The 13274-nt window shown below is 58.8% G+C and overlaps 1 protein-coding gene across 1 annotated transcript in view; it reads right to left on the bottom strand.

Annotated features, from left to right (window-relative positions):
- LOC134508026 (spidroin-1-like) overlaps positions 1-8117 on the bottom strand; it is a 9308-nt gene extending 1191 nt beyond the window's left edge. The window contains exons 1-6 of the mRNA XM_063319094.1: positions 7785-8117; positions 6591-6704; positions 5390-5447; positions 4788-4910; positions 3901-4014; positions 3053-3188 (exon numbers count right to left, since the gene is read on the bottom strand). Coding sequence (XP_063175164.1) covers positions 3053-3188; positions 3901-4014; positions 4788-4910; positions 5390-5447; positions 6591-6704; positions 7785-7874 — 635 coding nt within the window. The 5' untranslated portion in view covers positions 7875-8117. The remainder of the gene's footprint in view (positions 1-3052; positions 3189-3900; positions 4015-4787; positions 4911-5389; positions 5448-6590; positions 6705-7784) is intronic.
- Between the last annotated feature and the right edge of the window lie 5157 nt (positions 8118-13274).

The raw sequence follows: 13274 nt of genomic DNA, 5'->3' as shown, positions 1-13274 counted from the left end.
CCTTTTTCACCCCAAAATCCCCCATTTCCCCCCAAAATCCCCCGTTTTGTGCCTCAAAATCCCTCCCCCGGGACCTGAAATTCCCCCTTTTTCACCCCAAAATCCCCCCCCGGGACCCCAAAATCCCCCTTTTTCACCCCAAAATCCCCCCCCCGGGACCCAAAATCCCCCTTTTTCACCCCAAAAATCCCCCCCCCGGGACCCAAAATCCCCCGTTTTGTGCCCCAAAATCCCTCCCCGGGACCTGAAATTCCCCTTTTTCACACACCAAAATCCCCCTTTTTCACCCCAAAATCGCCCCCCCCGGGACCCAAAATCCCCCTTTTTCACCCCAAAATCCCCCCCCCGGGACCCAAAATCCCCCGTTTTGTGCCCCAAAATCCCTCCCCGGGACCTGAAATTCCCCTTTTTCACACCGAAATCCTCCTTTTTCACACCAAAATCCCCCTTTTTCACCCCAAAAATCGCCCCCCCCGGGACCCAAAATCCCCCTTTTTCACCCCAAAATCCCCCCCCCGGGACCCAAAATCCCCCGTTTTGTGCCCCAAAATCCCCTCCCCGGGACCTGAAATTCCCCTTTTTCACACCGAAATCCTCCTTTTTCACACCAAAATCCCCCTTTTTCACCCCAAAATCCCCCCCCGAGACCCAAAATCCCCCTTTTTCACCCCAAAATCCCCCCCCGGGACCCAAATTCCCCCCTTTTTGACCCCAAAATCCTCCTTTTTCACCCCAAAAATCCCCCTCCCCCGCGCCCAAAAACCCCCAGTTCCCCCCCAAAAATTCCCCCCCCCCAGGACCCAAATTCCCCTTTTTCACCCCAAAACCCTCCCAGTTCCCCCCCAAAATACCCCCCCCCCCCGGGACCCCAAATTCCCCCTTTTTCACTCCAAACCCCCCCCCTCCCCCTCCCCCCAATTTTGGGCTGTTTTCCCCCCCCCCCAAAAAAAATTCCCTTTTTCTGCCCCCCCCCAGGTAAGAAGTTCAAGTGCAAAAAGGCGGAGCCCAGGTAAGACACACTCCCCCCCCCCCAAAAATGGGGTGCCCCCCCCCCCCCGGACACCCCCCCCGACCCCCCCCAAATTGAGGACACCCCCCCAATCCATGGGACTCCCCCCCCCCCCCCGTAACCCCCCACCCCCATATTGCCCCCCCCCATAACCCCCCCCTTAAAATTTGGGGGACCCCCCCGTAACGCCCCCCCCTTAAATTTGGGGACCCCCCCAAAATCCCCCCCCAAATCCCCCCCCTTATATTGGGGACCCCCCCCCATAACCCCCCCTTAAATTTGGGGACACCCCCCCCACCCATGGGACCCCCCCCGTAACCCCCCCTTAAATTTGGGGACACCCCCCACTAATGGGACCCCCCCCCCCAAATCCCCCCCCCCTCTTATTTGGGGACCCCTCCCATAAACCCCCCCTTAAATTTGGGGACCCCCCCATGGGACCCCCCCCCCAAATCCCCCCCCTCTTATATTGGGGACCCCCCCCAACTCATTGGACACCCCCCTGTAAACCCCCCCCTAAATTTGGGGACCCCCCCCAAACCCCCCCCCTTATATTGGGGACCCCCCCCCATAACCCCCCCCCTTAAATTTGGGACACCCCCCCCCCCACTAATGGGACCCCCCCCCCCCCAAATCCCCCCCCCCCTTATATTAGAGACCCCCCCCATAACCCCCCCCCCTTAAATTTGGGGTCACTCCCCCCACTAATGGGACCCCCCCCCCAAATCCCCCCCCCCCCTTATATTGGGGACCCCCCCCATAACCCCCCCCCCCCTTAAATTTGGGGACACCCCCCCCCTTGGAACACCCCCCCTCCTTGGGACACCCCCCCCTCTTAATTTACCCCCCCCCCCAACATATTGGGGTCACACAACCCCCCCCCCACCAAAATTCGCGGGGGGGGGGCGGGGGGGGGGCCCCCCCCCCATGACACCACCCCCCCCCCCCTTTTTTTTCTCGCAGCCCCCCCGACCCCCGGCAGCCGCCCAAGACCCCCAGTAAGTGGGGGGGGGGGGGGGTCGGAAGGATTTTATTTGGGGGGGGGGAGGGTGGGTTTGGGGGGGGGGGGGGGGTATTTTGGGGGGGGGGGGTTGGGGTGTCGCGTGTCCCCCGCCCCCCCCCAAAAAAAAAACTTTCTCTTTTTTCCCCCAACAGCCCCCGCGGCCACAGCGTAGCCCCCCCCCCCTCCAAACCCCCCCCCCTCCAAGAGACACCGGTGCATGAAACCCCCCCCCCCCAAAGAAAAAAAGGGGGGGGGCACCCCCCAAAAATTGGGGGTTCCCTCCCCCGAAAAAAAAAAAAAGGGTTCCCCCCCCCCCCAAAAAAATGGGGTTCCCCCCCAGAAAAAGCACTTTCCGCACTCGGGGACGCCCCCCCCCATAATTTGGGGGACCCCCCCCTTGTGTCCCCCCCCCCGCAAAAATTGGGGGGGGTCCCCGCCCCAAAATTTGGGGTTCCCCCCCCCCCAAAAAAAGCACTTTCCGCACTTGGGGATCACCCCCCCCCCCAACCGCACGTGACCCCCCCCCCCCCCCCCCCCCGTAATTGGGGACCCCTCCCATAATAGGGGACCCCCCCTTGAGTCCCCCCCCCGCGAAAATTAGGGGTCCCCCCCCCCAAAAAATAGGGTTTTCCCCCCCCCCAAAAATGGGGTTTTTCCCCCAAAAAAACTGGGGGGTTCCCCCCCCCCCCCAAAAAAAAAGCACTTTCCGCACTTGGGGGACCCCCCCCCCTCCCCCCGCCCCCAAACGCACGTGACCCCCCCCCAAACCCTCCCCCCCCCCCCCCCAATAAAATAAGGGCGGGGGGGTCCTGTGTCCGTCCCCCCCCCCCCCCCAAAAATGGGTATTTTCCCCCCCAAAATTGGGGGTTTTCCCAAAATTGAGGGGGGGGGTTATGGGAGGGGGCCTAAAAAGGGGGGGGGGGGTTTGGGGTCGTGTCGTCCCGCCCCCCCCCCCAAATTCCCCCCCCCCCCCGGCCCCCCCCCACAATTCCCCCCCCCCGGAAATAAAGGAGCGGTTTCGTATGCGGCGCGGCTCTGACGTCATCGGAGGGGGCGTGGTTTCGAAGGGGGGGGCGCGGCGCGCGGCCTTTATTGGAGCGGGGGGGGGCGGGGGGCGTGGCCTCGCCAGGCCCCCGCCCCCGCGTTGGGCAGCGCCGTCTGGTAGATGACGATTGGCTGAAACCGGGGGGGGGAAGAAGAGAAGGGGCGGGGTCAGGGGAGGTGGGGCCACGCCCACAACCCCCATATAAGGGACGCCGCCGTCCAGGCCACGCCCTCTCCCCCCCCCGAGTCCATATAAGGCACCATCAAGGCCCCCGAGTCCATATAAGGCACGCGGGAGCCCTGGCCACGCCCCCGGCCTTATATAAGGGAGCCGGGCGCCTTGGCCACGCCCCCCCGCTGCCGTATAAGGCACGCCAAGGCCTCGGCCACGCCCCCAAGCCTATATAAGGCACCTGGGAGCCATGGCCACGCCCCCCCCCGGGCCCATAGAAAGGTCCCCCACGGTCCTGGCCACGCCCCCAGCCCCATATAAGGGACTCAGGAGCCCTGGCCACGCCCCCCCCAAGCCTATATAAGGGACCCCCCCCAAGGTTTGGGCCACGCCCCCAGCCCCATATAAGGGGCTCAGGAGCCCCGGCCACGCCCCTCAACCCCCCATATAAGGCACATGGGTGTCCTGGCCACGCCCCCCCAACCCCATAGAAGGGACTCAGGAGCCCTGGCCACGCCCCTCAACCCCATATAAGGAAGCCGTGTGCCTTGGCCACGCCCCCCCAACGCCATATAAGGGACTCGGGCGCTCTGGCCACGCCCCCCCAACCCCATATAAGGGACCCAGGAGGCCCGGCCACGCCCCCAGCGCCATATAAGGGCCGCCACTCACCGCCCCGCCCCTCGAGGCCCCGCCCCTTCCGGCCGCCACTGCCCCCGCGACCGTCAGCGCCACGCCCCCCGCCGATGACGTCATCAGCAGCACGTGGGCGCCCAGCACCACCCCCTGGGCGGGGCCAATGGGGAGGGGAGAGGGGGGCGGGGCTCGGTGAGGCCACGCCCACCTGAGAACCGCCCCATAGAGACCCACAGCGCCCCATAGCACCCCACAGAGCCCCCCACAGAGACTCCTAGCGCCCCATAGAGCCCCACAGAGCCCCATAGAGCCCCATAGCACCCCATAGAGCCCCACAGAGCCCCATAGCGCCCCATAGAGCCCCATAGAGACCCCCATAGAGACCCATAGCGCCCCATAGAGACCCATAGCACCCCATAGAGCCCCACAGAGACCCATAGCGACCCATAGCGCCCCACAGAGCCCCCTATAGAGACCCCTAGCGCCCCATAGAGACCCACAGCGCCCCATAGAGCCCCTCTTAAAGCCCCATAGTGCCCCACAGAGCCCCCCACAGAGACCCATAGAGCCCCACAGCGCCCCATGGAGACCCACAGTCCCCCCCCCGAAGAGCCCTCTAGCGCCCCACAGCGCCCCCATAGTGCCCCATAGAGCACCCACAGAGCCCCACAGCGTCCCACAGAGCCCCAAAGAACCCCATAGAGACCCACAGACCCCACAAAGAGGTCAGCCCCAGCCCCTTAGCCCCATAGATCCCCCCCCCCGACGACCCCTCCAGACCCATAGATCGCCCCCCCGACCTCCACAGACCCTCCCAGCCCCATGGATCCCCACCAGCCCCATAGATCCTCCTTAGCCCCATAGATTCCCCCCAGCCCCACAGGCCCCCCCCCAGCCCCCATAGATCCCCCCCAGCCCCACACCTGTGCGGCCGGGCGCAGGCGCAGACACGTGGGGCAGCCGTGGGGCAGGAGGAGCCCCCCCAGCAGCAGCTGCAGCACCGAGGCCACGGCGGCCACGACCTCCAGCGCCAGCGACCCCCGCGCCTGGGGGGGGGACTGGTGTATACTGGGAGGGACTGGGATATACTGGGATGGGGCTGGGGGCACTGGTTTTATACTGGGAGGGACTGGGATATACTGGGATGGGGCTGGGAGGGACTTGGGAGGGGACTGGTTTATACTGGGATAAACTGGGAGGGGCTGGGGGGGGACTGGTTTATACTGGGAGGGGACTGGGATATACTGGGATGGGGGCTGGGACAGGCTGGGAGGGGTCCGGGAGGGACTGGGGAGGGGGGACTGGTTTATACTGGGATCTACTGGGGGGAACTGGGAAGGGGCCCTGTCACACCCCCCCCCGCCATGTCACACACCGCCCCCCCCCCCCCGCCCCACACCCCCCTCCCCCCGCCCCACAAGTGCCCCCCTCCCCGCCCCACACCTCCCCCCTTCGCCCCCGGCCCCACACACACCCACCCCCCCCCCGCCCCACAAGTGCCCCCCCCCCCCCCCCGCCCCCTCACCCGCCCCACGGAGGGTCCCTTGGCAAAGGCCACCAGCAGCGACCCCCGACACCAGCAGCTGTGGGGCGGGGGGGGGTGGGGGTGTCTCACTCACCCATGAGTGACCCCGACCCATAAGTGACCCCCCCCCCCCCCCCCCCCCCCGGACCCACAACCACACCCCCCCCCCCCCCCATAACCGCCCCCCCACCCCACAAGTGCTCCCCCGCCTCACGGAGCCCCCTCACCCTATAAGTAACCCCCGCCCCACAGTGACCCCCCCCCCCCGCCCCATAACCACCCCCCCTCGCCCCACAAGTGCCCCCCCCCCCCGCCTCACAGAGCCCCCTCACCCCATAAGTGCCCCCTCGCCCCACAGCCACCCGCCCCACCAGTGCCCCCTCCTGCCCCATAACCACCCCCCCGCCCCAAAAGTGCCCCCCCCCGCCCCATAACCACCCCCCCCACAACCACCCCCCCCACAAGTGACCACCCCTGCCCCACAAGTGCACCTCCCCCACCCCGTAACCACCCCCCCGCCCTACAAGTGCCCCCCCCCGCCCCATAACCACCCCCCCCACAACCACCCCCCCCACAAGTGACCCCCCCTGCCCCACAAGTGCCCCTCCCCCGCCCCATAACCACCACCCCCCCGCCCTACAAGTGCCCCCCCGCCCCATAACCACCCCCCCACAACCACCCCCCCCACAAGTGCCCCTCCCCCGCCCCATAACCACCCCCCCCGCCCCGCAAGTGCCCCCCCCGCCCCATAACCACCCCCCCCGCCCCGCAAGTGCCCCCCCCCGCCCCATAACCACCCCCCCCCACAACCACCCCCCCCACAAGTGCCCCTCCCCCGCCCCATAACCACCCCCCCCCCGCCCCGCAAGTGCCCCCCCCGCCCCATAACCACCCCCCCCGCCCCGCAAGTGCCCCCCCCGCCCCATAACCACCCCCCCCCACAACCACCCCCCCCACAAGTGCCCATCCCCCGCCCCATAACCACCCCCCCCGCCCTTACAAGTGCCCCCCCGCCCCATAACCACCACACCCCCCGCCCCGCAAGTGCCCCCCCCCGCCCCATAACCACCCCCCCACAACCACCCCCCCCCCACAAGTGCCCCACCCCCGCCCCATAACCACCCCCCCCGCCCTACAAGTGCCCCCCCCCGCCCCATAACCACCCCCCCCCCGCCCCACAAGTGCCCCCCCCGCCCCTCACCAGGCCGCCGGTGCCCAGCGGCGCCCCCAGCAGCGCCCCCAGCGGGTCCCCGAGCGCCACCAGCAGCGTCGCCCCCAGCGCCGCCTGCAGCGCCCCCAGCAGCCCCTGCGCCACCTGCGGGCGGGGCCGAACCGGGGGGGGGGGGGGGAGAGAGGGGCCAATGGGGGGCGAGGCGGGGTCAGGAAGGGGGCGGGGCCAGAGGGGCGCGGGGCCAATGAGGGGGGCGGGGGCAAGGAGGGGGCGGGGTCAGAGGGGGGTGAGGGTCAGGAGGGGGCGGGGGCGGAGGGGGCGTAGCCAATGAGGGGGCGGAGTCATGAAGGGGGGCGGGGTCAGAAGGGGGTGAGGGTCAGAAGGGGGCGGGGCCAATGAGGGGACCGGAGCGGGGGGGGGGGGGGGGGTGTCGGGGGGGCCGGGCCAATGAGGGGGCGGGAGTCATGAAGGGGCGGGGCCAGAAGGGCGCGGGGCCAATGAAGGGGCGGGGCAATGAGGGGGCGGGGCCAGAGTGGCGCAGAGTCGTGAAGGGGGCGGGGCCAGAAGGGCGCGGGGCCAATGAAGGGGCGGGGCCAAGGAGGGGGCGGTGTCATTAAGGGGGCGGGGCCAGAAGGGGCGGGCCAAGGAGGGGGGGGCAAAGGAGGGGGCGGGGGCGGAGGGGGGCCGGGCCAATGAGGGGGCGGGGACAGAAGGGGGCGGGGTCAGAGGAGGAACGAGGCCAATGAGGGGGCGTGGTTAAAGAGGGGCGTGGTCTTGTGGGGCGGGGGGGGGGGACCGGGGGCGGGATGGGGGGGGCGGCCCCAGCCCCACACTTATGGGGGCGGGGGGGGCTGTTACTTATGGGGCAGAAGGGACTTATGGGGCGGGGGGGGGGTCACTTATAGGGTGGGGGGACACTTATGGGGCGGGGGGAGGTTATGGGGCAAGGGGGGGGCACTTATGGGATGGGGCGGGGCACTTATGGGGCAAGGAGGGGGGGCTTATGGGGGGGCACTTATGGGTCAGGGAGGACTTATGGGGCAGGGGGAGGTTGTGGGGCGGCTGGGGAGGGGCATTTATGGGGTGGGGGAAATCACTTATAGGGAGAGAGGGAGCAGTTATGGGGCAGGGTGAGGTTATGGGGAGGGGGGCACGTGTGGGGCGGGAGGGGAGTTATGGGGCGGGGGGGGGGGGGTGGGGGTCACTTATGGGTCGTTCACTCACCCCCAGGGCCAGGGGCTCGCCCCACAAGTGCCGCTTCTCGCCCTTGGCCCCCCCCGGCACGATGTGGGTCAGAAGCACCATCCCCTCCATGGCCCCACTGCTTGGGGGGGCGCGGGACGCGTGGGTCCCTTCTCACTTGGGGGTCCCGGATCCCTGGGGCCTTCCTGGGGGCCGGGGGGGGGGGGGGACACACCCCACAGATGTGGGTCCCGGACCCCCCTGGGTCCCTACTTGTGGGTCCCGGACCCCTGGGTCCCCCTCTCACTTGTGGGTCCCCCCCACAGATGTGGGTCCCGGCCGCGTGTCCCCCCCCCCCCCCCCCGTTACCTGCCCGAGCGTCGCCGCGTCCCTCTGGGGGGGGGGGGGGGGAGGGGCAAAAAGGACCTCGACCCCCCCCCCCCGGCCCCTCCCCCCCCCGCCCCTCCCCCCCCCCCCCCCCCCCCCAGCGTCCGCGAGCGGGAAAAAAAGAAAAAAAAAACCAAAAAACGACCCATTTTTAACCATTTTTTCCCATTTTTAAAGGGGGGGGGGAACCACCGAGAAGCCGTTTGGGGACCCCCCCCCCCCACCCCCCCCCCCCCCCGACGCCGATTCGGGGTGAAAAAGGCGGGTTTTTAGGTCAAAGGCCGCATTTTTGGAGGCAAATCTCTCTTTTTTGTCATTATTAATTTTTGGGGTTTTTTTGTTTTTTGTTGGGTCGTGTCCCCCCCCCCCCCCCCCCAGCGGTTTCGGGGCCAAAACCCGGGTTTTTGGGGGGGGTAAAACTCAACCCCCTCCCCCCCCCCCCCTTCCCCCCCCCCGCCCTTTTTGGGGTCAAATTCCTCTTTTTCGGGACAGGAAAATCGATTTTTTTGCCGCCTTCAAAGAAACAGCGAGTTTTGGCGCCAGGGGTTGGTTGTTTTTTTTTTTTAAACCCTTTTTCTGGGGTGAGAAAAGGCCATTTTGGGTCAAAAGTCCCTTCCCGGGGCGGGGGGGGGGGGGGGGGGGGGGGAGGGCGAGCCCCGTTTCGGGTCGAAAACTCAGGATTTTTGGGGTGGAAAAGTCTTTATTTGGGTGGAAAAATCCTGATTTGGGGGCGAAAAGTCCCGATTCCGGGTTGAAAAAATCTGGGTTTTGGGTCGGAAAGTCCGTATTTGGGGTCAAAAAGTCCTGATTTTGGGTCAGAGAGTCCTGATTTTGGGTCGAATGTCCTTATTTTGGGTCAAGAAGTCCTTATTTTGGATCCAAAAGTCATGATTTTCGGTCAAAAAGTCATGATTTTAGTTCAAAAGTCCTTATTTTGGGTCAAAAATCCTTCTTTTGGGTCGAAAAGTCATGATTTTGGGTCAAAAAGTCCCGATTTTAGGCCGAAAGTCCTTATTTTGGGTTGGAAATCCTTATTTTGGGTTGGAAAGTCTGTATTTTGGGTCAAAAATTCCTGATTTTGGGTCAAGAAGTCCTGATTTTGGGTCATATGTCCTTCTTTTGCGTTGAAAAGTCCTTATTTTAGGTCGAAAAGTCATTATTTTGGCTCCAAAAGTCCTTATTTTGCGTTGAAAATCATTATTTTGGGTCAAAAAAAAAATATTTTGGGTCAAAAGTCCTTACTTGGGGTTGAAAAGTCCTTATTTTAGGTTGAAAAGTCATTATTTTGGCTCCAAAAGTCCTTATTTTGGGTCGGAAAGTCATGATTTTAGATCGAAAGTCCTTATTTTTAGGTTGGAAATCCTTTTTTTAGGTCAAAAAGTCATGATTTTGGGTCAAAAAGTCCTTATTTTGGGTTGAAAAGTCATGATATTGGGTCAAGAAGTCATGATTTTGGGTCAAACAGTCATGGTTTTAGGTCGAAACTCCTTATTTTGGGGTGAAAATCATTATTTTGGGTCAAAAGTCATGATTTTGTGTCAAAAAAATTATTCTTTTGGGTCAAAACTCCTTATTTTGGTTTGAAAAGTCCTTATTTTGGGTTGAAAAGTCCCGATTTTGGGTCAAAAATATCATTATTTTGGGTCAAAATCCTTACTTGGGGTTGAAAAGTCCCTTATTTTGGGTCGAAAATTCATTAATTATGGCTCCAAAGTCCTTATTTGGATCGAAAAGTCATTATATTGGGTCAAGAAGTCATGATTTTGGGTCAAACAGTCATGATTTTAGATCGAAAGTCCTTATTTTAGGTTGGAAATCCTTTTTTTAGGTCAAAAAGTCATGATTTTGGGTCCAAAAGTCCTTATTTTGGGTTGAAAAGTCATGATATTGGGTCGAAAAGTCATGATTTTGGGTCAAACAGTCATGGTTTTAGGTCGAAAGTCCTTATTTTGGGTTGAAAATCATTATCTTCGGTCAAAAAATCATTATTTTGGGTCAAAAGTCCTTATTTTGGGCTGAAAAGTCCTTATTTTGGGTCGAAAAGTCATGATTTTAGTTTGAAAGTCCTTATTTTGGGTCGAAAAGTCATGATTTTGGGTCAAAAAAATCTTATTTTTCATCAAAAGTCCTTACTTTGGGTCGAAAAGTCCTTATTTTGGGTCAAAAATCCTTATTTTGCGTCGAAAAGTCATTATATTGGGTCAAGAAGTCATGATTTTGGGTCAAACAGTCATGATTTTAGGTCGAAAGTCCTTATTTTGGGTTGAAAATCATTATTTTGGGTCAAAAGTCATGATTTTGTGTCAAAAAAATTATTTTTTTGGGTCAAAACTCCTTATTTTGGTTTGAAAAGTCCTTATTTTGGGTCGAAAAGTCATGATTTCGGGTCAAAAAGTCCTTATTTTGGGTCAGAAAGTCATGATATTGTGTCAAGAAGTCATGATTTTGGGTCAAACAGTCATGATTTTAGGTCGAAAGTCCTTATTTTGGGTTGAAAATCATTATTTTGGGTCAAAAGTCATGATTTTGTGTCAAAAAAATTATTTTTTTTGGTCAAAACTCCTTATTTTGGTTTGAAAAGTCCTTATTTTGGGTCGAAAAGTCATGATTTCGGGTCAAAAAGTCCTTATTTTGGGTCAGAAAGTCATGATATTGTGTCAAGAAGTCATGATTTTGGGTCGAAAGTCCTTATTTTGGGTTGAAAATCATTATTTTGGGTCAAAAGTCATGATTTTGGGTCAAAAAAATAATTCTTTTTGGGTCAAAAGTCCTTATTTTGGTTTGAGAAGTCCTTATTTTGGGTCAAAAACTCATTATTTTGGCTCAAAAAGTCCTTATTCTGGGTTAAAAAGTCATGATTTTGGGTTGAAGAGTCCTTATTTTGCATTGAAAAGTCCTGATTTTGGGTCAAAAAATCCCTATTTTGGCTCAAAAGTCTTTCTTTTGGGTTGAAAATCCTTACTTTAGGTCAAAAAGTCATGATTTTGGCTCAGAAGTGTCCTTTTTTGGGTTGAAAAGTCCTTGTTTTGGGTTGAAAAGTCCTTATTTTGCATCAAGAAGTCTTTATTTTGGGTCAAAAAATCATTATTTTGGGTTGAACAGTCAGGATTTTGGCTCAAAAAGTCTGTTTTTTTGGGTTGAAAAGTCCTTGTTTTGGGTCGAAAAGTCTTGATTTTGGGTCAAAAATGCTCTTTCTTTGGGGCGGAGCCGCGGGTTTCGGACGTGATGCCTTTTTGGGGTGGAAAAGTCATTATTTTGGTTTCCAAAAAGCCCATTTTGGGGCGGGGGAAAATCCTGCTTTATGGCGGCGATGCTTTTTTGGGTGGAAAAATCCTCATTTTGGTTCCTTTTTTTTTGGGGGGGGAGGGCAAACCGCTGTTTTTTTGCCCGCGAGGCCGTTTTGGGCGTCAAAAATCCCCATTTTTGTTCTGAACCGCCCCCTTTTTTTGGGGGGGTGGGTGGGGGGGAGCCCAAACAGTGTTTTGTTGGGTTTTTTTTTGGGTGGCCACGCTATTTTTTCGGGGCTAAAAGAGGCATTTTGGGGCCCTCCCCCACCAAGGACACCCGGGGCCCCCCCAGGGTGACGATGGCTGGGGGGGGCCAGATGATGTAAGCGGTGGTCAGCGGTGAGGTCAGCGGTGAGGTCATCGGTGAGGTCATCAGCGAGGGGGCAGCCTGGGAGGCGAAAGGTGGACGCCAATACAAGAAAAAACCCTAAAAAAGGCCAAATTCAGCCCAAAAAAAAGGGGGGGGGGACACGACACCTACCTGGCATGGGGGAGGGGGGGGCCGGCTGGGGGTCGCAGTGACCTTGACGCCGACCTTGACCCCGACGTTGACCCCGGCCGTGACCCCGGCGCCGGCGGCGGCAGCAGCGGAAGAGTCGCCCCATGACCTGTGACCCCCCCCCCAAAAAAATCCCCCAAAATGTCACCGAAAACGGCCCAAATAGCCCCAAAATGGGCCCGGAACCCCCCGAAAGGCCCCCAAATAGGGCCAAAATGCCCCAAAAATGCCCCCAAATGGCCCCAAAATGCCCCCAAATAAGGCCAAATCGCCCCAAAATGCCCAAAAAATGCACCAAAGATGCCCCCAAAATGGCCACAAAATAAGGTCAAGTTTTCCCCTAAATGGCCCCAAAGAACCAAAAATCAACCAAATTACCCCCAAATAAGCCCAAAACAGCCCCAAATAACCCCCAAAATGCCCCAAAATAAGGCCAAATCGCCCCCAAATGCCCAAAAACACCCCCAAAATACACTCAAAATACACCAACTGGCACCAAAATAAGGTCAAGTTCCCCCCAAATGGCCCCAAAGACACAAAAATCGACCAAATTACCCCAAAATAAGACCAAAATAGCCCCAAATAACCCCCAAATGCCCCAAAATAAGGTCAAATCGCCCCAAAATGCCCCAAAACGCCCCCAAAATGGCCCAAAATAACTCCAAATGCCCCAAAATGACCTCAAAATACACCAAAAGACCCCTAAATAAGGTCAAGTTTCCCCCAAATGGCCCCCAAAATCAACCAAATTACCCCAAAATAAGCCCAAAACAGCCCCAAATAACACCCAAAATGCCCCAAAATAAGGTCAAATCACCCCAAAATACCAAAAATACCCGCAAAATACACCAAATGTCCCCAAAATGCCCCCAAATAAGGTCAGGTTCCCCCCAAATGGCCACAAAGACACAAAAATTGACCAAATTACCCCAAAATAAGCCCAAAACAGCCCCAAATAACCCCCAAATGCCCCAAAATAAGGTCAAAACACCCCAAAATGCCCAAAATATCCCCAAAATGCACACAAAATACACCAAATGCCCCAAAAGACACCAAATGGCCCTAAATAAGGTCAAGTTCGTCCCAAATGGTCCCAAAGACACAAAAATCAGCCAAATTATCCAAAAATAAGCCCAAAACAGCCCCAAATAACCCCCCAAATGCCCCAAAATAAGGTCAAATTGTCCCAAAATGCCCAAAAATGCCCCCAAACACCCCCAAAATGCCCCCGAAATACACCAAAATGCCCCCAAAATAAGGTCAAGTTCCTCCCAAATGGCCCCAAAGACACAGAAATTGACCAAATTACCCCCAAATAAGACCAAAATAGCCCCAAATAACCCACTAATGCCCCAAAAT

The sequence above is a fragment of the Chroicocephalus ridibundus genome, chromosome 30, assembly GCF_963924245.1.
Source record: "Chroicocephalus ridibundus chromosome 30, bChrRid1.1, whole genome shotgun sequence".
Taxonomy (NCBI): Eukaryota; Metazoa; Chordata; class Aves; order Charadriiformes; family Laridae; genus Chroicocephalus; species Chroicocephalus ridibundus.
This window is presented reverse-complemented; position numbering and strand designations above follow the sequence as displayed.